Source organism: Hypanus sabinus, chromosome 2 (genome assembly GCF_030144855.1).
Source record: "Hypanus sabinus isolate sHypSab1 chromosome 2, sHypSab1.hap1, whole genome shotgun sequence".
NCBI lineage: Eukaryota > Metazoa > Chordata > Chondrichthyes > Myliobatiformes > Dasyatidae > Hypanus > Hypanus sabinus.
The window spans coordinates 211,634,758-211,657,612 of NC_082707.1; the positions used below are offsets into that span (position 1 = coordinate 211,634,758).

The 22,855-nt window shown below is 42.0% G+C and overlaps 1 protein-coding gene across 7 annotated transcripts in view; it reads right to left on the bottom strand.

The window, feature by feature from the left end:
• Positions 1 to 6,966: 6,966 nt before the first annotated feature.
• pomt2 (protein-O-mannosyltransferase 2) overlaps positions 6,967 to 22,855 on the bottom strand; it is a 344,167-nt gene continuing 328,278 nt past the window's right edge. For all 7 annotated transcript variants that reach the window (XM_059962960.1, XM_059962973.1, XM_059962952.1 and 4 more), the window contains one exon: positions 6,967 to 17,902. In XM_059962960.1, coding sequence (XP_059818943.1) covers positions 17,797 to 17,902 — 106 coding nt within the window. In that variant the 3' untranslated portion in view covers positions 6,967 to 17,796. The remainder of the gene's footprint in view (positions 17,903 to 22,855) is intronic.

The window sequence follows — 22,855 nt, forward strand, 5'->3', positions numbered from 1 at the left end:
TATATTCCTCAATAGACCCATTTGATCGTTGCTTCCTAAACCTCATGTAAGCTGCCTTCTTCCACCTGACAAGATTTTCCACCTCACTTGGCACCCATGGTTCCTTCATCCTACCATTCTTTATCTTCCTCACTGGGACAAATTTATCCCTAACATCCTTCAAGAGATCTTTAAATATCAACCATATGTCCACAATACATTTCCCTGCAAAAACATCAACCCAATTCACACCCACAAATTCTAGCCTTATAGCCTCATAATTTGCCCTTCTCCAATTAAAAATTTTCTTGTCCTCTCTGATTCTATCCTTTTCCATGATAATGCTAAAGGCCAGAAGGCAGTGAACACTGTCCCCCAGATGCTCACCCACTGAGAGATCTGTGACCTGACCTGGTTTGTTACCTAATAATAGATCTAGGATGGCATTCCCCCTAGTCGGCCTGTCAATATACTGTGACAGGAATCCATCCTGGACACACTTAACAAACTCTGCCCCATCTAAACCTTTAGAACTAATCAAGTGCCAATCAATATTAGGGAAGTTAAAGTCACCCATGATAACAACCCTGTTATTTTTGCACCTTTCCAAAATCTGCCTCCCAATCTGCTCCTCGGTATCTCTGCTGCTACCAGGGGGCCTATAGAATTCCCCGCAGTAGAGTAACTGCTCCCTTCCTGTTCCTGACTTCCACCCATACTGACTCAAAAGAGGATCCAGCTACATTACCCACCCTTTCTGTAGCTGTAATAGTATCCCTGACCAGCAATGCCACCCCTCCTCCACTTTTCCCCCTCTCTATCCCTTATAAAACACTGAAATCCAGGAATATTGAGAATCCATTCCTGCCCTGGTGCCAGCCAAGTCTCTGTAATGAGCATTACATCATAATTCCATAATATGTATCCAAGCTCTCAGTTCATCACCTTTGTTCTCGATGCTTCTTACATTGAAGTACACACACTTTAGCCTTTCTACCTTTACACCCTTTATTCTGCTTCTCTTTCCTCAGCCTCTCTATATGTTAGATCTGGCTTTACTCCATGCACTTCTTTCACTGCTCGATCGCTCCAGGTCCCATCCTCCTTGCAAATTAGTTTAAACCCTCCCGAACCATGCTAGCAAACCTACCTGCAAGGATATTGCTCCCCCTCGAGTTCAGGTGCAACCCGTTCAATCTGTATAGGTCCCACCTTCCCCAGAAGAGATCCCAATGATCCAAAAATCTAAAACCCTGCCCCCTGTGCCAACTCCTCAGCCATGCATTCAGATGCCATCTCCTCCAATTCTTACTATCACGATCACGTAGCACTGGCAGCAATTCTGAGAACACCACCTTTGAGATCCTGTTCTTCAGCCTTCTGCCTAGTTCCTGAAACTCACACTTCAGGACCTCATCCCTTTTCCTGCCTATGTCATTGGTACCAATATGTATCATGACTTCTGGTTGCTTTCCCTCTTGTACCAGGATGTCATGCACCCGTTCAAAGACATCCTGGACCCTGGCACCCGGGAGACAACAAACCATGCGGATGTCCCTCTCATGTCTACAAAATCTCCTGTCAGCTCCCTTGACTATAGTGTCTCCAATAAAGACAGCTCTCCTCCTCTCTGTCCCATCCTTCTACACCACAGGGTGAGACTCAGTGCCCGAGACCCTGCCACCATGGCTCACACATGGTCGGTCATCCTCGCCAACAGTATCCAGGACGGTAAACTTATTATTCAGGGGAATAGCTACAGGGGTACTCTGCACTACCTGTCTACTCACCTTCGTTTTCCCCCCTCTGACTGCCACCCAATGACCTGCTTCCAGCAGCCTCGGTGTAACTACCTCCCTGTAGTTCTCATCTGTGTCTGCCTCATTTTCCCTTATGAGTCGAAGGTCATCCAGCTGCTGCTCCAGATTCCTCACATGGTCTTCCAGATCGCCCAACCACATGCCCTTCTGGCAGATGTGACTCTGCAGGAGAGGGGAGTTCCCCTAAGACTGTCACATCTAACAGGAGAGGCACATCACCATCTCAGGAGGCATTGTAAAGACTAACTGCAAACAAACTCATCCTCCGCCTCTCCTTGTCGAAGTCTCTCGAGTCAAAGCCTCAAATATCCACTCCTTTACTGGCCCACTTACTCACTGGCCACTTTTTCCTAGCAGATACGTTTAATAGAGCTGTTAGGGAGAGTTTAAACTAATTTTGTAGGGGGATGTGAACTGGAGTGAAAGGGCTGAGGAAGGGAAAACAGAAATAAATTAAAGATAGCGTGCAACAGATATTTTAGAAAGTACAGTCAGGAGATGAGGCTTAATCAAAGCCAGTGGCATGAGTTAGAGGGCAGTAGAGGTGTGGTGCAGTTAAAACAGTAAGCAACAAATACTGGACTGAGAGTTGTATTTGAATAAAATGGATGATCTTGAAATTCAGCTACAGACTGGCAAGTATGACCATATAACCATATAGCAATTACAGCATGGAAACAGGCCATCTCGGCCCTTCATGATGTGGTGACCGTCTCTGAAACTTGGAAAAAAGATGGCTGCCATTGGGAGATGAATGTCCAAGGATATATGGTATATCGGAAAGATAGGTTAGTAGGCAGAGGGGGTGGTGTAAAGTAAGAAATAATTTTAAATCATTGGAAAGAGATGACATAGGATTGGAAGTTGTAGAGTCTCTATGGGTTGAGGTAAGAAATGGCAAGAGGAAAAGGACCCTAATGGCAGTTATATACAGCAGCCGGGATGTGGATTACAAATTACAGCAGGAGATAGAAAAGGTGTGTCAGAAAGGCAATGTCATGACAATCATTGGTGATTCTAACTTGAAAGAGGACTGGGAAAACCAGGTCAGTGCTGGACCTCAAGAGAGAGAATTTGTAGAATGTCTAAGGGATGGCTTTTTAGAATAACTTGTTGTCGAGCCCACTCAGAGATCAGCTGTGTAGTGCAATGATTTGGAGGTGATAAGAGAGATTAAGGTCAAGGAACCCTTAGGGAACAGTGATCACAATATGATCAAGTTCACATTGAAATTCGCAAGGGAAAAAATAAAATTCAGTATTTTTAGTGGAATAAAGGAAATTACAATGGCATGAGAGGGGATCTGGCCAAAGTTGTCTGGAAAGGGACATTTGCAGGAAGGACAGCAGAGCAGCATTCCAAATAAGAGGAAATTTTCAAAGAGAAGAGGGACACTATCATGGCTGACAAGTGAAGTCAGAGCCAAAGTAAAAGCAAAAGAGAGGACATACAGGGAAGCCAAAGCTAGTGGGAAGATAAAGGATTGGGGAGCTTTTAAATACATGCAGAAGGAAACGAATAAGGTCATTTGGAAGGAAAAGGTGAATTATCAGAGGAAGCTGGCAAATAATGTTGAAGAAGATAGTTACAGCTTTTTTAAGTATGTGAAGGATAAAATAAGAGTCGAGGGTAGATATAGGACCAATAGAAAATGATGCTGGAGATATTGTAGTGAGAGATGCAAAAATGGTAGATGAACTAAATGCGTATTTTGCATCAGTCTTCATAGTGGAAGACATCTGCAGTATACCAGACATTCAAGTGTCAGGGAAGTGAAGTTTGTGCAGTGAAAATTACGACTGAGAAGGTGCTCAGGAAGCTTCATGGTCTGAGGGTAGATAAATCTCCTGGACCTGACGGAATGCACCCTCGGCTACTGAAGGAAAGTAGCTGGAGAGACTGTGAACACATTAACTATGATCTTTCAAGAACTGATAGATTTTGGCATTGTACCAGATGACTGGAAAATTGCAAATGTTACTCTGCTATTTGAGAAGGATGGGAGACAGCAGCAATGAGGTAAGACATGCTAGTGTGAGCTCCCCGGGTGTGTCTCAATAGTTATCATTATTTTGCTATGTTATTTTAAAAATCGCATTCCTAAAATTTTTCAAACAAATCCCATTTGCTAGTGGTGCATGACAAGGTATAATCTTAGAAGTAAGAAGGATATTTTATCATCAACTGAAGGAACAACCAGACCCTCGTATTTTATTAAGATGGCGTCGACTCTGGAAAAAGTCTGTAGACAACACCCATTAGGGTCTTTTTGCCCTTACTGTTCCTCAGTTCTATCCACACAGATTCTACTTCTCCTGATCCTATGTCCCCCCTTGCAAAGGACTGAATCTCATTCCTCACCAATGGGGCCACCCCACCCCCCTGCCCACATTTCTGTCCCTGCAATAGCACATATACCCTTGTACATTCATTTCCCAGGTCTGATCTCCCTGCAGCCATATCTCCGTTATCCCAACAACGTCACAGTTACCCATTCACACCTGAGCTTCATCTACCTTATTTCTGACACTTTGTGCATTCCGATATAGAATTTTTAGCCCATTTCTCCTCTCTCTGTTTAAATCACTGCCTACTGTGCTTAACCCAGCTCCCCGAACTCCCATCGGGCTATACGCCCCTTGAATTTTGTTGTCCTTCCTAATTTTACTTATTCTTTCTGCACATTTAACTCCATGTTCCGTCAGACCATCCTTCTGTACGTGTGTCCTCCTTATCATTTGTTCCACCTCACCTTTCTCCACTACACACTTAATATTCCGGAACCGTGTAGTCCCCACCTGTCCTTTATTCTTCATCTCACTATCCTCTCTCACATTCTGGATCCCTGCCCCCTGCAAATTTAGTTTTAACCCCCCCCCCCCCACCCCTGAGCAGCACTAGCAAACTTTCCTGCAAGAATGTTAGTACCTCTCCAGTTCAGGTGTAAACCATCCCATCGGAACAGATCCCACCTTCCCTGGAACAAAGCCCAATCATCTAAGTCACAGCAGCACATCCAATAATCACTTAAGCAGAAGTCACTCAATATATAGAGTGCTTAAGCATCACAGTAACCTGTCCGTTGTGCATGGAACAAGAGGACTATCAGTCATTATTGTTGATAACTTTCAAAAACTCCATTACTGCATCAGGATTAACAAACCACTTAGTGACTCCCTTATGCATAATCCAAATTTTAGCTGGATAGTGCAGGGAATAATTAATGCCCCTTTCCCATAGGGTGATCTTAACCTCTTTGAATGTGTCCTTAAAGCGTTGCAATCTCGGACTACAGTCAGAAAATATGTAAATTCTGTTATTTTCATAGTGAACCACTCCTTTTTGCCTGGCCAGGTGCATAATCTTCTCCTTATTTTTAAAATTGACGAGCTTTGTGATTATAGGTCTCAGTCTCCATGAGTCATCACCACCACTGGGGAATTTTCCCAGGCAGTGGGCTCTCTTGTAGGTGATGGGGGTAGGAAAGTTTTTGATGTCAAAAATTTCTGATAGGATTCATTCCAAAATCCAGTTGCGTCACGTCCTTCAGCTTTTCCAGGGAGATTCAGTATCCGAATATAGGAGGTTGGTGGGTAAAATCAGAGCTCATGGCATTGGGGGGAAGACATTGACATGGATAGAAAACTGGTTGGCAGATAGAAAGCAAAGGGTAACGGTGAACGGGTGTTTCTCGAAATGGCAGGAGGTAACTAGTGGGGTGCCACAGGGCTCAGTATTGGGACCACAGCTGTTTACAACTTACGTCAATGATTTAGATGAAGGCATTGAGAATAACATCAGCAAATTTGCTGATGATACTAAGCTGGGTGGCAGTGTGACATATGATGAGGATGTTAGGAGAATTCAGGGTGACTTGGATAGGCTGGGTGAATAGGCAGATACTTGGCAGATGATGTTTAATGTGAATAAGTGTGAGGTTATCCACTTTGGGAGTAAGAACAGGAAGATTATTATCTGAATGGTGTAGCGTTAGGTAAGGGAGAAATACAAAGAGATCTAGGAGTCCTTGTTCATCAGTCACTGAAGGTGAATGAGCAAGTGCAGCAGGCAGTGAAGAAGGCTAATGGAATGTTGGCCTTTATTACAAAGGGAATTGAGTACAAGAACAAGGAAATCCTTTTGCATTTGTACAGGGCCCTGGTGAGACCACACCTAAAGTATTGTGTACAGTTTTGGTCTCCAGGGTTAAGGAAGGACATCCTGGCTGTAGAGGAAGTGCAGCGTAGATTCACGAGGTTAATTCCTGGGATGTCAGGACTGTCTTACGCAGAGAGGTTAGAGAGACTGGGCTTGTACACGCTGGAATTAAGGAGATTGAGAGGGGATCTGATTGCAACATATAAGATTATTAAGGGATTGGACAAGATAGGAAATATGTTCCAGAAGCTGGGAGAGTCCAGTAACAGAGGGCATGGCTTAAGAATAAGGGGTAGGTCATTTAGGACAGAGTTAAGGAAAAACTTCTTCTCCCAGAGAGTTCTGTGGGTGTGGAATGCACTGCCTCAGAAGGCAGTGGAGGCCAATTCTCTGGATGCTTTCAAGAAGGAGCTAGATAGGTATCTTATGGATAGGGGAATCAAGGGATATGGGGACAAGGCAAGAACCGGGTATTGATAGTAGATGATCAGCCATGATCTCAGAATGGCGGTGCAGGCTTAAAGGGCCGAATGGTCTACTTCTGCACCTATTGTCTATTGTCTATTGACTGATAAGAGGACACGAGTAAGTTTCACAATATGGATACTTTCCCACCTGGCTATTGTGGAAAGTGCGTCTCCTTAACTTTTGATGACATTTCGTCTCACAATGGTTTTGATTCCTGGTGTTCCTTTTACTAAACATTTTTATATGTTGTAGTCTGAGTTCTGTTCAAGTTGCTTTGCCAGGTTTTATGTACATGCTCCTAGGCCTCGATTATACTCGTTTAGAGGCTGTAGAACCCAAAATTTAATTAATGTGGTTTAATGCTCACTATATTTTTTTGTAACTGTTGAGAACCCTTGTGTAACCCCCTGGGTCGCCTCAGGCTCGCTCAGCTCGTTCTTGTCTAGAGGGAGCAGCCTTCGGCCCCGCCAAACTGGGTAATCAGCTGGTGTGGATGCTGTGTGATGTCCCCGCCTCACCCAAAAACAGACAGTACACCATATGCAATTAAATGAGTACAATTTATAAAGGTTACTATAACTAAGTGATTAATAACGATACAGTATATATGAAGAGAAAATTAAAGAAAAGGCGCCAAACTTATCAAAGTCCAAACCACTTCGTGCACAGCCGTTGGAGCTCAATTACTGAAGTCTTCTGGCCACCATTCGATCCCCTCCGAACTCCTCGACTCGCAGCTCAGGACCCTCCGAACTCCTCGGACTCTCCAAACAGCTCAGGACCCTCCGAGTGGTCAACCAAGCACATCTAGCTTCATCCCCCCCCCTCCTCGGAGAATCTCCCGACCTCGGACCCCCCTTTGGGGTCCGATCCTCGCCCAGCTTAGAGCATTGCGTCCTCTCTCTCGACCCCCTCGCGCCGATCTGCCCAAAAGCCCGTCAACAAAAGCTTACAGACTCAGAAGAAAGAACATTAATCCCCATTTGGTTTACAAAGGAATACCATTCTCGTTATCAGTAAATTAGCATTCCTGCTAGTTAACAAAAAAGAAGAAACCCTCTTTACACTTGCATACTTAGAGAGAGTAGCCTACCCACCGGGGATCTTTAATCTAGGGGGCATCAACGGGTGGGTCTCATACAGGGATATGGTAAGGTTCTGTTTCTTAATTACTCTCATTCTTACAGTTCTATCTTTATGCTCTGAGGTATCCATTATTTTTTTCTTTAAGGTATGACTAGTCAACTTAAAATAATCTCCTTGAATGTAAGGGGGATTCATTCTCCAATTAAGAGGAAAAAAATTCTTACATATTTAAAGAGACATTTCACCAATGTAGCATTTTTACAAGAGACTCACCTTTCTGACACAGAACATATAATATCAAGTTAAAAAGGGATTGGGTTGGACATGTTTACTATTCTTCATTTACCACAAAAGCAAGGGGAGTAGCTATACTCGTCAATAAAGACGTGAGGTTTAAATTAATATCAACAGAAAAAGACAAGAATGGTAGACTTATTTTAGTTAATTGTGAACTAAATATGAACAGGGTCACACTGATTAATGTCTACGGCCCCAACCATGATGATCCCTTTTTTTTAATGATTTGGTATTTAAACTTATGACAGATTTGGACCACTGTCTGGTTGGTGGTGACTTCAATTTGGTCTTAGACCCAGCAATGGATCGATACACACCAAGATCTTTTAATCGTTCAAGAGCAGCGTCCGTCCTGGATCAGGGCATGAGGGATCTGGAGTTTTGTGATATTTGGCGTCAACTTAATCCAAATGTATAGGACTTCTCCTTCTTTTCAAATGTCCACGGCTCCTATTCTAGAATTGATATGTTTTTAATATCCCAAAGTATGGTATCCAGGATTATTGAATGCTCTTACCTACCAGCTATACTCTCTGACCATAATCCAATAAAGGTGACTTGGAGGATGGATACTGCATAGTCATCATCTTATAGTTGGAGATTTAAAACATATATGCTTAATGATCCCGAATTTCTCAGATTTATGAACGGACACATTGATTTATTTATGGAAACTAATTCAAATTCTTCTTCCTATGCAAATATATGGGAGGCTTTAAAAGCATATATGAGAGGACAAGTCATTTCATATAGCACACATAAGGTAAGAGAAAAAAGGAAAACTCTTGTATCTCTAGAGGAAGAGATCAGAAATCTTGAAACGTGAAAATGCTTTTACTAACAGTGAATACTAAATACACTGACTTTAAAATGGATTCAATACAATAATTTATGTACAAGTAAAGCTGAGGCAGATATGGCCAGAACTAACTATCATTATTACGAATTCGGAAACAAAACTAGTAAGTTACTTGCCTGGCAAATAAAAAAGGAAGAAACTGATAGATTTATCCAATCTGTTGTTATGGATGATGGTAAATCCCTCATTAACAGGACATAAATCAAGAATACAGAAAGTTTTGTGAAACGCTATATAAAACAGAACATGATATAGAAAATACCAAAGCAACATGTTTCTTGAACTTATTAAATCTGCCTAAGTTATATCCTAAGGATAAAGATCGTTTTGACTCTGATATATCTGAAGAAGAGATTCTTTGCGCTATGAAGTCTCTACAGAAATAAAGCTCCAGGGCCAGATGGCTTTCCAATTGAATACTTTAAAGCCTTTTCAGATAAGCTTGTAACCACTTTAACAAATATGTTTAAGGAGGCACTGATTAATAAAACTCTGCCTAGTTACCTGGAAATGGCTACAATAACATTACTGCCAAAACCTGAGGACTGTCAAAAATGTACTTCTTATCGGCCCCTTAGTCTTTTGAGTTCAGATTATAAGATTTTATCAAAATTAACTGCATTAAGAATAGATGGCATTATCCCTAAATCATTAATACTGATCAGACAGGTTTTGTCAGAAATTGAAATGGATCTGAAAATGTACGGAGATTTTTTCATATGCAAAATGATCCCATGCGATCATGTCGAAGGATGCAGAGAAGGCGTTCGACAGGATAGAACCTACCTTCCTTTTGCAAACTTTTAAAGCAATGAATTTTGGAAGGAGATTTATTCAATACATTGAACCATTTTTTGCCGGTCCTGAAGCTCAAATTCTAACTAATGGAGTCCTATCGGGTACCTTCCCGCTATCCAGAGGAGTCTGCCAAGGTTGTCCAAGTGCTCCGCTGCTGTTCTTAATAGTTGTTGAGCTGCTGGCTATTGCTATTCGTTCTAATCCTACTATTATCAGCATTAAATTTGGCTCAAATGAACACAAACTAGCCCTTTATGCCGACGATCTCTTAGTTTTCCTGTCTGATCCAGAAAAGTCATTACCCTCCCTTCTACGTTTCCAACAGTACAGTGCCGCTTCTAGATATAAATTAAACCTTTCAAAAAGTGAAGTCATGTCTTTTAATATACAGGATAACATTAAAAAACCTAGTCAAACGCTTGCAATGGTGCTCAAATAGGTTTAAATATTTAGGCATAGAAATTAGGAGATCTGCAGACAAAATCCTTAAAGATAATTACATTAAATTATTGAATCGGGTTAAATTAGGTTTACAGAAATGGAGGGAACTGCCATTATCTTTAATTGGAAGAGTAAACTTAATTAAAATGAATATACTCCCCAAATTTCTATATTTATTCCAATGTCTCCCAATTAAAATTCCCAAAAGTCTATTTAATGTTTTAAACAAATCAATGTCCAGCTTTTTATGGAAAGGTAAAGTCCCTAGAGTCAAACTCTCAACCATTCAGGCCCCTTATGCCAAAGGAGGATTAAATTTTCCTAATTTTAAATGTTATTACCTTGCAGCTCAACTTTGTCCAATATGGTGTTGGTTGTACTCTGAGAACAATGAGACTAGATGGTTTCCTATTGAACAACATCAATTAAAAAATGTTCCCTTACAAGTTCTTCCTTTTTTAACATCGAAAAAAAGCACTCTTAAATATTACTAAGAACCCTATAATTTTAAATTCTTTTGCAGTATGGCAAGAAGCTCATGCAGTTATTGGTATAAATACCTCATTATTTCAGAAAACTCCTCTGTGGAATAACTCCAATATCCCCCACCTGAATGCAGACAGCATTCTAAAAAATTGGGTTAATAGTGGTATAAAAACAGTTGATGATTTATATAGCCAAGATAACTTTGCCAATTTTCAACAATTGCCTGGTAAATCTAATCTACCAAATCAAAATTTATTGAAATATTTTCAGATTAGACACTGGGTCCGTAACAGTTATACAGGCTATCCACAAATTCCAATAGAATCCCCATTTGAAAAGTACCTGTTTAGTGAAGCCCTGTACACTACAAAAGGACTTATATAATCTATTTATGTTATTTTAAACAATAACTTGCCAATCTATACTAAGAGTGATATTAAAAATAAGTGGGAATCAAATCTTGAATGCAAATATAATGATGCCGATTGGTGTAATATCCTTCAAATGTCTCAAACTGCATTAATTTCAACTAAACATAGACAAGTACAGTTTAATATCTTTAACAGGACCTACTACACCCCACATAGACTGCACAAAATATACCATAATACCTCTCCTAATTGTCAGAGATGTAAATCTTGTGACAGATACTTACTTCATATGCTTTGGAAATGCTCTTATCTGGAAGACTTTTGGAAATACATTGTTAGAATAACCTCAGATATTATAAAAACCAAAATTTCATTTGATCCTAGTGTCTGGATTTTGAAAGATCTACAAGGTCTTAATGTGAACTACAATAAAAAAAATACTTCATATTGCTTGCGGCTACAGCTGGGAAAAAGTGCATCCTACAAAACTGGAAATCTGACTTTCCTCCCTCACACAGGCAGTGGTTAAACGAGCTAACATCCTGTAGTAAACCTGAAAAGATCTTGTATGGTGTGAAGAGGAAACCAGTAACATATGAAAAAACATGGGGTTCTTTTTTGGCCTTATTACCATCATTATCAAGACGTACAAAAAAGCTGGATAAACTCAGCAGGTCTGGCAGCATCTGCTGAAAGAAGCAGTCAACGTTTCGGGTCGAAACCCTTCGTCAGCGCTAAAGGAGGAGGGGGAAGGGACCGTATAAAGAAGGTGGGGAGAGGGTGGAAAACCAATCAGAGGAAAGATTAAGACGTGGGGGAGGGGAAGCAGGGAGGGGATAGGCAGGAGAGGTGAAGAAGGAATCTAAAGGGAAATCAGTATGGGTAGTAGAAGAAGGCAGCATCATGAGAGGTGATAGGCAGCTAGAAGAGGAGACAGAGTAGAGGTGGGATGGGGAAGGGAGAGGGAGGAAATTACCGGAAGTTAGAGAGTTCGATGTTCATACCAAGGGGCTGGAGACTACCCGGACGGTAGAATGAGATGTTGTTTCTCCAACCGAAGTTTGGCCTCATCATGGCAGTAGAGGAGGCCAAGTATGGACATATCCAAATGGGAATGAGAGGGAGAGTTGTAGTGAGTGGCAACCAGGAGATCCTGTCTGTTGTGGTTACCATTATACCTCCTCAGCTACTGAATTAGTATGGATACCTGTCTTCACATGCTCATACTATCTGCTTAGTGTAGTAATATATACCTTATTAATACTACACATTAGGACCCCATACTTTACTTGATCGAATTTTATTTTTGCTATTTTTCAATTGTGAACGAGGAAGGAATTTTTAACACCAGGGTTGTGGGTTGGGGGGGGGGGGTTAGTATTTTGTCTGTTTTTTGTTTGTTTGCTTTTTTTCTTATGTGTATCTGTTTATAAAAATATTTTCTTTTTGCATAAAAATATCCATATAAAAAAGGGTGGGAGACAGGAGAAAGGAAACTAGGTTTGTCAGTCTGACATCAGTGGATGGGAAGTTATTGGAATCAATAATTAGGGATGAGATTATAGAGTACCTGGAGGCACATGACAAGATATGCCAAAGTCGACATGGTTTCCTGACAAACCTCCTGCAATTTTTTGAGGAGATTACAAGCAAGGTAGTAGATGTGGTGTACTTGGATTTTCAGAAGGCCTTTGACAAGGTGCCTCATATGAGTCTGCTTAGCAAGATAAGAGCCCATGGAATTACAGGAAAGTTAGTAGGTGGAGCATTGGCTGATCGGCAGAAAATAGATAGTGTGAATAAAGGGATCCTCTCCTGGCCAGCTGCTGGTTACCAGTGGAGTTCCACAGGGATCAGTATTGGGACCACTGCTTTTTACGACGTATGTCAATGATTTGGACTATGAGATTAATGGATTTGTAGATAAATTTTCCGTTGTTACAAAAATAGGTGGTGGAACAGGGAGTGTTGAGGAAACACAGAGCCTGCAGGGAGACTTAGTTTAGGGGAATGGACAAAGTGGCAAATGAAATACAATGTTGGAAAGTGTATGGTCATGCACTTTGATGGAAGAAATAAACGGGCAGACTATTATTTAAATAGGGAGAAAATTCAAAATGATGAGATGCAAAAGGACATGGGAGTCCTTGTGCAGGATACCCCAAAGGTTAACCTCCAGATTGCATCAGTGGTGAAGAAGGCCAATGCAATGTTGGCATTCATTTCTGGAGGTATAGAATATTAGAGCAAGGATGTGATGTTGAGACTCTATCAGGCACTCCTGAAACCACACTTGGAGTATTGTGTGCAGTTTTGGGCTCCTTATTTTAGAAAGGATATACTGACATTGGAGAGGGTTCAGAGAAGATTCATGACAATGATTCCACGAATGAAAGGGTTACCATATGGGGAATGTCTGGCAGCTCTTGGGCTGTATTCCCTGGAGTTCAGGAGAATGAGGGGTGACCTCATAGAAACATTCTGAATTTCAAAAGGTCCAAACAGATTAGATAAAACAAAGTTATTTCCCATGGTAGGGGAATCTCAGGTAAGAGGGCACAACTTCAGGATTGAAGGATGTCCATTCAGAACAGAGAAATTACTTTAGTCAGAGGCTGGTAAGTCTGTGGAATTTGTTGCCACGAGCGGCTGTGGAGGCCAATACACTGGGTGAATTTAAGATAGGTTCTTGATTAGCCAGTGCATCAAAGGGTATGGGGAGAAGGGACGGGTGTGGGGATGACTGGAAGAATTGGATCACCCCATGATTGAATGGTGAAGCAGACTTGATGGGCCGAATGGCCCACTTCTACTCCTATATCTTATGGTCTTAATCTTTGGGGAATCCTGCACAAGAACTCCCAAGTCCCTTTGTGCCTCAGATTTTTGAATTTTCTGTTTAGAAAATAGGCATGACCATACAATTCCCAACACTGTATTCCATCTGCCACTTCTTTGCCCATTTTCCTAATATGTGTAAGTCCTTCTGTAGCCTCTCTACTTCCTCAAAACTAGCTGCCCCACTTCTATCTTTGTAAATCGTCTGTAACCTCTGCTGCAAAGCCATCAATTCCATCATCCAAGTCATTGAGATATAATATAAAAAGAAACAATCCCAACACAGACCCCTGTAGAATACCACTAGTCAACAGCAGTCAACCAGAAAAGGCTCCCTTATCCCCACTCTGGCTCCTGCCAATAAGCCACTGCTTTATCCATGCAAGTTAATACAATGGGTTCTTAACTTATTAAGCACCCTCGTGTGTGGTACCTTGTCAAAGGCCTTTTGAAAATCCAAGTACACAACATTCACTGATTCTCCTTTGTCTATCCTGCTTGTTGTTTCTTCCAAGATTTGTCAGGCAATATATTTCCTTCAGGAAGCCGTGCTGACTACAGCCAATTTTATCACATGCTTCCAAATAAGCCGAAACCAAATCTTTAACAAGTGACTCCAACATCTTCCCAACCACTGAGATCAGACTAACTGGCCTATAATTTCCTTTTTCTTGCTCTCTCTCCTGAAGAATGGAGTGACATTTGCAATCTTCCATTCATCTGGAACCATGCCAGAATCTATTCATTCCTGAAAGATCATTACTGATGCCTCCATAATCTCTTGAGCCACCTCTTTCAGAACCCTGGGCTGTAAGCTATCTTGTCCAGGTTATTTATCTACCTTCAAACGTTTTAGTTTCCCAAGTACCTTTTGCTTAATAATGGCAACTTCACATACTTCTGACCCCGACCCTCTCGAACTTCTGGCATGGTTAGTGTCTTTCACAGTGACGAGTGATGAAAAGTACTTATTCAGCTTGTCCCACATTTCCCCAATTACTACCTCTCCAGCATCATTTTCCAGCAGTCCAATATCTACTCTCACGTCTCTTTTACACTTCATGCATCTGAAGAAACTTTTGGTATCCTCTTCAATATTATTGGTTAGCTTGTTGTTGGATTCTATTTTTTTCCTTCTTAATGACTCTTTAGCTGGTTTTTAAAATTTCCCAATACTTTAACTTCCTACAAATTTTTGTTCTGTTATATGCCCTCTCAGGGTTTTTTTTTGCCAGCTTTGACTTCTCGTTACCCATGGTTGTATCACCTTGCCTTTAGAATACTTCTTCCTCTTTGGGATATATATATCCTGAGCCTTCCCAGTTGCTTCCAGAAATTCCAGCATTGTAGCTGTGCTGTCATCCCTGCCAATGTTCTTTTCTAATCAATTTTGACCAGCTCCTCGCTCATGCTTCTGTAATTCCCTTTACTCCTTTGTAACCATATAACAATTACAGCACAGAAACAGGCCATCTCGACCCTTCTAGTCTGTGCCAAAAGCTCACTCTCACCTAGTCCCACCTACCTACACTCAGCCCATAACCCTCCATTCCTTTCCTGTCCATATACCTATCCAAGTTTTTTTTAAATGACAATATCAAACCTGCCCCTATCACTTCTACTGGAAGCTCATCCACAGAGCTACCACTCTCTGAGTAAAGAAATTCCCCCTCGTGTTATCCCTAAACTTTTGCCCCTTAACTCTCAACTCATGTCCTCTTGTTTGAAACTCCCCTACTCTCAATGGAAAAAGCCTATTCACGTCAACTCTATCTAACCTCCTCATAATTTTAAATACCTCTATCAAGTCCCCCCTCAACCTTCTACACTCCAAAGAATAAAGACCTTACTTGTTCAACCTTTCTCTGTAACTTAGGTGCAGAAACCCAGGTAACATTATAGTAAATCTCCTCTGTACTCTCTCTATTTTGTGACATCTTTCCTATAATTTGGTGACCAGAACTGTGCACAGTATTCCAAATTTGGCCTCACCAATGCCTTGTACAATCTTAACATTACATCCCAACTCCTATATTCAATGCTCTGATTTATAAAGGCCAGCATACCAAAAGCTTTCTTCACCACCCTATCCACATGAGATTCCAACTTCAGGGAACTGTAATACTGATACATCTGACTTAAGCTTCTCCTTCTCAAATTGCAGGGTGAATTCTATCATATTATGATCACTGGCCCCTAAGAGTTTCTTTGCCTTAACCTCTTGAATCAATTCAATAAGACCATAAGACTATAGGTCAAATATGATGGCAGAATGTAGTATTAATGGTAAGACTCTTGGCAGTGTGTAGGATCAGAGGGATCTTGGGGTCCGAGTTCATAGGACACTCAAAGCAGCTGCACAGGTTGACTCTGTGGTTAAGAAAGCATATGGTGTATTGGCCTTCATCAATCGTGGAATTGAATTTAGGAGATGAGAGGTAATGTTGCAGCTATATAGAACCCATTTGGAGTACTATGCTCAGGTGTGGTCGCCTCACTACAGGAAGGATGTGGAAGCCATAGAAAGGGTGCAGAGGAGATTTACAAAGATGTTGCCTGGTTTTGGGAGCATGCCTTATGAGAATAGATTGAGTGAACTTGGCCTTTTTTCCTTGGAGCGACGGAGGGTGAGAGGTGACCTGATAGAGGTTTATAAGATGATGAGAGGCATTATTGTGTGGATAGTCAGAAGCTTTTTCCCAGGGTTGAGATGGTTGCCACAAGAGGACACAGGTTTAAGGTGCTGGGAAGTAGGTAAAGAGGAGATGTCAGGGGTAAGTTTTTTACTCAGAGTGGTGAGTGTGTGGAATGGGCTGCCAGCAATGGTGGTGGAGGTGGATATGATAGGGTCTTTTAAGAGACTTTTAGATAGGTACATGGAGTTTAGTAAAATAGAGGGCTATGGGTAAACCTAGTAATTTCTACGGGAAAGACATGTTCGGCACAACTTTGTGGGCTGAAGGGCCTGTAGTGTGCTGTAGGTTTTCTCTGTTTCTATGTTACTATAAGATATAGGAGCAGAATTAAGCCATTCAGCCTATTGTGTATGCTCCGCCATTCCATCAATGGCTGATCCCAGATCCCACTCAACCCCATACACCTGCCTTCTCGCCAGATCCTTTGTTGCCCTGACCAATCAGGAAATGATCAACTGCCGCCTTAAATATACCCATAGACTTGATCTCCACTGCAGTCTGTGGCAGAGCATTCCACGGATGTACTACTCTCTGACTAAAAAAAAATGCCATCTTCCTATTCCAAAGGGTTGCCCCTCAATTTTGGGGCTGTGCCCTCTAGTTCTGGATACCCCCACCGTAGGAAACATCCTCACCATATCCACACTATCTAGTCCTTTCAACATTCTGTAGATTTCAATGAGATCCCCCTACATTCTTCTAAATTCCAGTGAGTACAGGCACTTCACGTGTCCAAAATTGAAAAGCCACATCACTACTGGCTAAAACATTGATTAGGCCACATTCCAGTTCATTGCACAACACCAAATCCAGAATCTTCTCTAAATCTTTCTTGTCTTTGTTTCTAAATGTTCTTTAGAACATAGAACAGTACAGGCTCTTTAGCTCACAATTGTGTACTGATCTTTTAACCCAATCTAAGATCAATCTAACCCTTTCTTGCTATGTATTCCTCCACATCTCATTCTAAGAGCGTCTTAAAAGTCCCAATGTATCTGCCTTTTCCACCAGCCCTATAGGGTTATTTACACAACCACCCCTACCACTTCCTCTGGCACTTTGTTCCACATATCCATCACCTGCAGGTCCCCTTTAAATCTTTCTATATTCACAAATCCATGCCTCTGGTTTTACTCCCTACCCTGGGAGTAAATCTGTGACAATCTACCTTATCTATGAGAGGGATATACCTCCATAAAGAGATACTATCCTTTGCTTTCGGGACAATAGTCCCAGCTTATCCATTCTATTCTTATAACTAAAGGCCTCCAGTCCCAGCAATATGCCTGTGAATCTGTAAGCATAATACTCCAAGTACACGCTCACAAATGTCTGTTTAATAACACCATTATTTGTGTTGAAGATGAGAAGAAGAATTGATCAAAAGTTTGGCAAAGCAAGTCGCCCCATTCCTCTTTTCACAGAATCTTCGCTTTAGCGTTGTGGCAGTGCTATGACACTGAATGGCTGCTGTCACCTGTGTCTGAGCTCAGTGAGGTTTAGAATTCCCAGGACTCCATCCACCTCAACCCTGCCATTGGGCTGTGAGGATCCTGAGCATGTGGGCCAACCATCTCATAGGCCAGTGGATGAAACAAGTAGAAGCTGGAATAAAAGAGAATAGTGATTCTCCACAGATCAAAGGAATCTTGCACATTGAATCAGTACAAATCTCTGAAATGGCAAAGTAAAAGACTGGCATTGGAAGGTTTCCCACCAACTCAAACTACATCATCCCAACATATTAGTTCAATCAGGAAGGAAGGATTGCAGTGAAGAAGGGATTAATGAGGAGAAAAGGAGACATCTTTACACTGATAGTCACATCTACGACTCTAGCTAGTCATTTTGTACTCCATTTGACAAAATGTGGTCATAATTTGAGTGATGCTGTTGGTTTAGGTCAGGTGAGAAACTACCATATATTTTGTAAGGAATTCACACCTTTTACTCACCATACACAAATGGTAAAACACAGTACAGGCTCTTCAGCCCATGGTGTGCCAAGCTTTTAACATACTCTAAGATCAGTCCTTCCCATATAACCCTCCAACACACACAAAATGCTGGAGCAACTCAGCAGACCAGACAGCATCTGTGGAAAAAAGTACTGTCGATGACTCAGGCTGATATCCTTCGGCAGGATGTCCCAAAACATAAACTGCACTTTTTTCCATGATCTCCAGCATCTGTAGATTCTCTCTTGTTCATATAACCCTTCATTTTCCTTCATTCATGTGCTTATTTGAAGATGTGATGAAATACATTGATGAAGGTAGAGCTGTAGATGTAATGCATAAGGATTTTAGTAAGGCATTTGATAAGGTACCTGATGCAAGGCTTATTGAGGAAGTAAGGAGACATGGGATCCAAGGGAACATTGCTTTGTGGATCCAGAACTGCTTGCCCACAGAAAGTAAAGAGTGGTTGTAGACGGGTCATATACTGCATGGAAGTCGGTGACCAGTGGTGTGCATCAGGGATATGTTCTGAAACCCCTTACCCTTTGTGAGTTTTATAAATGACCTGGATGAGGAAGTGGAGGGATGGGCTAGTAAATTTGCTGATGACACAAGGTTGGGGGTGTTGTGGATAATGTGGAGGGCTGTCAGAGGTCACAGTGGAACATTGATAGGATGCAAAACAGGGCTGAGAAGTGGCAGATGGAGTTCAACCCAGATAAATGTGAGGTGTTACACACACAAAATGCTGATGGAATGCAACAGGCCAGGCAGCATCCATAGGAACAAGCACAGTCGATGTTTCGGGCCGAGACCCTTCGTCAGGACTATCTGAAAGAAAAGATAGTAAGAGATCTGAAAGTAGGAGGCGGAGGGAGAAATCCAAAATGATAGGAGAAGACAGGCGGGGGAGGGGTGAAGCTAAGAGCTGGAAAGGTGATTGGCAAAAGGGATACAGAGCTGGAGAAGGGAAAGGATCATGGGATGGGAGGCCTAGGGAGAAAGAAAGGGAGTGGGGAGCACCAGAGGGAGATGGAGAACAGGCAAAGAGTGATTGTGAGAGGGGCAGAGAGAGAAAAAAAGGAGGGGGAATAAATAAGGGATACGGGGAGGAGGGGCATTAACCTGATGCCATCAGGTTGGAGGCTACACAGACGGAATACAGGCAGTCCCCAGGTTACGTACGAGTTCCTTTCCTGAGTCCATCTTTAAGTCAGATTTGTACATAGGTCAGGACAAGTACATTCGGTATTATTTAGCATTGGTTAGTCAAGCGTTTGTCTTGGTATATAGTATATATTTTACCTTTCTATGCATATAAAACAATTAAGAAACGTATGTATTCCAATAACTAAACCACTGCTTTGCTTTGTAATAAGTGTAGCTTTCATCAGGACAGGGCCTTTCAAATGCTCCATTATTCTCACTTTATCCTTTACAATTGTTCCAAACGTTGACTGACTGTAGCCTAACACTTTTCCAATGACCGATGGCATTTCACCTCTTTCTAAACACTTTATTATTTCCACTTTATTTTCAATTGCGATCGCTTCCCGTCAATGGAACAAAAACTCTGCGGGCGGCGGGTCCCGAGCTGCGCCCACTCCCGAGGTCCACTGGGTCCTAAGGACCACCTCACTGAAACAGGTTAAATGGGACAAATGGGGGTTGTGCTGGGTTTGGGTATTTGATCCTCCACAATATTCCGCGTGGGAATTTAAACTGGAGGTGGCAATGTTTTTTTTACGAGGTTGAGTTGCGAGCTCGACATCAACCCGGCGCAGGAGCAGTCTGTCACTGGATTGAACTCAAGCCCGGTGCTGATCTCACTGCACCACCAGCTGATCAGAATGTGGGGGGGGGGGGGGGTCAGGGCGAATCTTACTAAGAAAAATTTAAGCCAAATACAAAATTAAACACTCAACACAGTGTCAACGGCAACAACTTAAAATGGTGGATGGCGTTCTCCTTCCTCGGTTCATAAGTATGAGTTGTCCATAAGTCGGACATTCGTAACTCAGGGACCGCCTGTATAAGGTGGTGTTCCTCCAACCTGTATGGCTTCATCTAGATGTGAGGTGGTTCATTTTGGTAGCTTAAATATGATGGCAGAACATAGCATTAATGGTAAGACTCTCAGCAGTGTGGAAGATCAGAGGGATCTTGGGATCTGAGTCCATAAGACACACAAAGCTGCTACACAAGTTGACTCTGTGATTAAGAAGGCATATGGTGCATTGGCCTTCATCAATTGTGGGATTGAGTTGAAGAGCCAAGAAGTAATGTTACAACTATACAGGACTGGGAAAAAGCCTCTGACTATCCACACGATCAATGCCTCTCATAATCTTATACACCTCTATCAGGTCACCTCTCATCCTCCTTTGCTCCAAGGAGAAAAGGCCGAGTTCACTCAACTTATTCTCATAAGGCATGCTCCCCAATCCAGGTAACATCCTTTTAAATCCCCTCTGCACCTTTTCTAAGGCTTCCACATCCTTCTTGTAGTGAGGTGACCAGAACTGAGCATAGTACTCCAAGTGGGGTCCAACCAGGGTCCGACATAGCTATAACATTACCTCTTGGCTCATAAACTCAATCCCACGGTTGACGGCCAATGCACAGTATGCCTTCTTAACCACAGAGTCAACCTGCTCAGCAGCTTTGAGTGTTTTATGGACTTGGACTGCAAGATCCATCTGATCCTCTACAATGCTACGAGTCTAACCATTAATACTACATTCTGCCATCATGTTTGACCTCCATGCAGAATATGATCCATCTACAACCATTCTTTGCCTTCTGTGGGCAAGCCAATTCTGGACCCACAAAGCAAGATCCCCTTGGATCCCATTTCTCAATAAGCCTTGCATGGGGTACCTTATCAAATACCTTAACTCCTGCATTCTTCTAAATTCCGGTGAGTACAGGCCCAAAGCTGCCAAATATTCCTCATATGTTAACCCCTTCAACCTCAGAATTATCCACATGAACCTCCTCTGGACTCTCTCTAATGACAACACATCTTTTCTGAGATATGGGGCCCAAAACCATTGACAATACTCCAACTGCGGCCTGACTGGTGTCTTATGAGGCCTCAGAATTATTTCATTGCTTTTATATTCTGTTCCCTTGAAATAAATGCCAGCATTGCATTTGCTTTCTTTACCACAGACTGAACCAACCAACCAACTTTACCACTGCCCTTCCCTTTGACAACATCGGTGGCGTGGAGAGGGGAGTCTTGCAGCATGGGCAACTCAGTCTCCCATAAAACCCTGCCCAGGCCTGCGCCCTGGAAACCTTCCAAGGTGCAAATCCATGGTCTATCGAGACTAACGGATGCCTATCTATCTATACAGAGAGAGTACAGAGGAGATTTACCAGAATGTTACCTGGGTTTCAGCACCTAAGTTACAGAGAAAGGTTGAACAAGTTAGGTCTTTATTCTTTGGAGTGCAGAAGGTTGAGGGGGAACTTGATAGAGGTATTTAAAATTATGAGGGGGTTAGATAGAGTTGACGTAGATAGGCTTTTTCCATTGAGAGTAGGGGAGATTCAAACAAGAGGACATGAGTTGAGAGTTAAGGGGCAAAAGTTTAGGGGAAACACGAGGGGGAACTTCTTTACTCAGAGAATGGTAGCTGTGTGGAACAAGCTTCCAGTAGAAGTGGTAGAGGCAGGTTCGATATTGTCATTTAAAAAAAAAATTGGATAGGTATATGGACAACAAAGGAATGGAGGGTTATGGGCTGAGTGCAGGTTGGTGGGACTAGGTGAGAGTAAGCATTCGGCATGGACTAGAAGGGCCAAGATGGCCTGGTTCTGTGCTGTAATTGTTATATGTTATATGAACCTGTATATTAACCTTCTAGGAGTCTTGTAAGAAGACTCCTAAGTTCCTCTGCACCGCTGATGTTTGAATCTTCTCCCTATTTAGCTAATATTCCACACTGCTGTTTCTTTTACCAAAATGTATCAGCATACATTTCCAACACTACATTCGATCTGCCCATTTTTCCAATTTGTCTAAATTCTGCTGCAATCGCATTGTTTCCTCAGCACTACCTACCTTCATATCATCCACAACGCTTGCCACAAAGCCATTAATTTCATTATCTAAGTAAATGACAAACAATGTGAAAAGTAGTGATTCCAATACCAGCCCCTGAGGAACACCACTCGTCACCAGCACCCATTCACCTGTCAGGCTTTCCACTATCAATCCCAATATCTTTCCTTGAATGCCACAGGATTTTATCTTGTTAAGCAGCCTCATGTGTGGCACCTTCAACAAATGTCTTCTGAAAATCCAAGTAAATGACATCCACTGTCTCTCCTTTGTACACCCATAAGTCAATGTCAGCATGGTTAGAACACCCTAAAGATTAACTTGCAGGTCAAGTCAGTGGTGAGGAAGGCAAATGCCATGTTAGCATTCACTTCAAGAGGTCTAGAATACAAGAGCAAAGATGAGATGCTGAGGCTTTATAAGGCACTGGTGAGGCCTCACCTTGAGTATTGTAAACAATTTTGGACTCTTCATCTTAGAAATAATGTGTTAGCATTGGAGAGGGTCCAAAGGAGGTTCACAAGG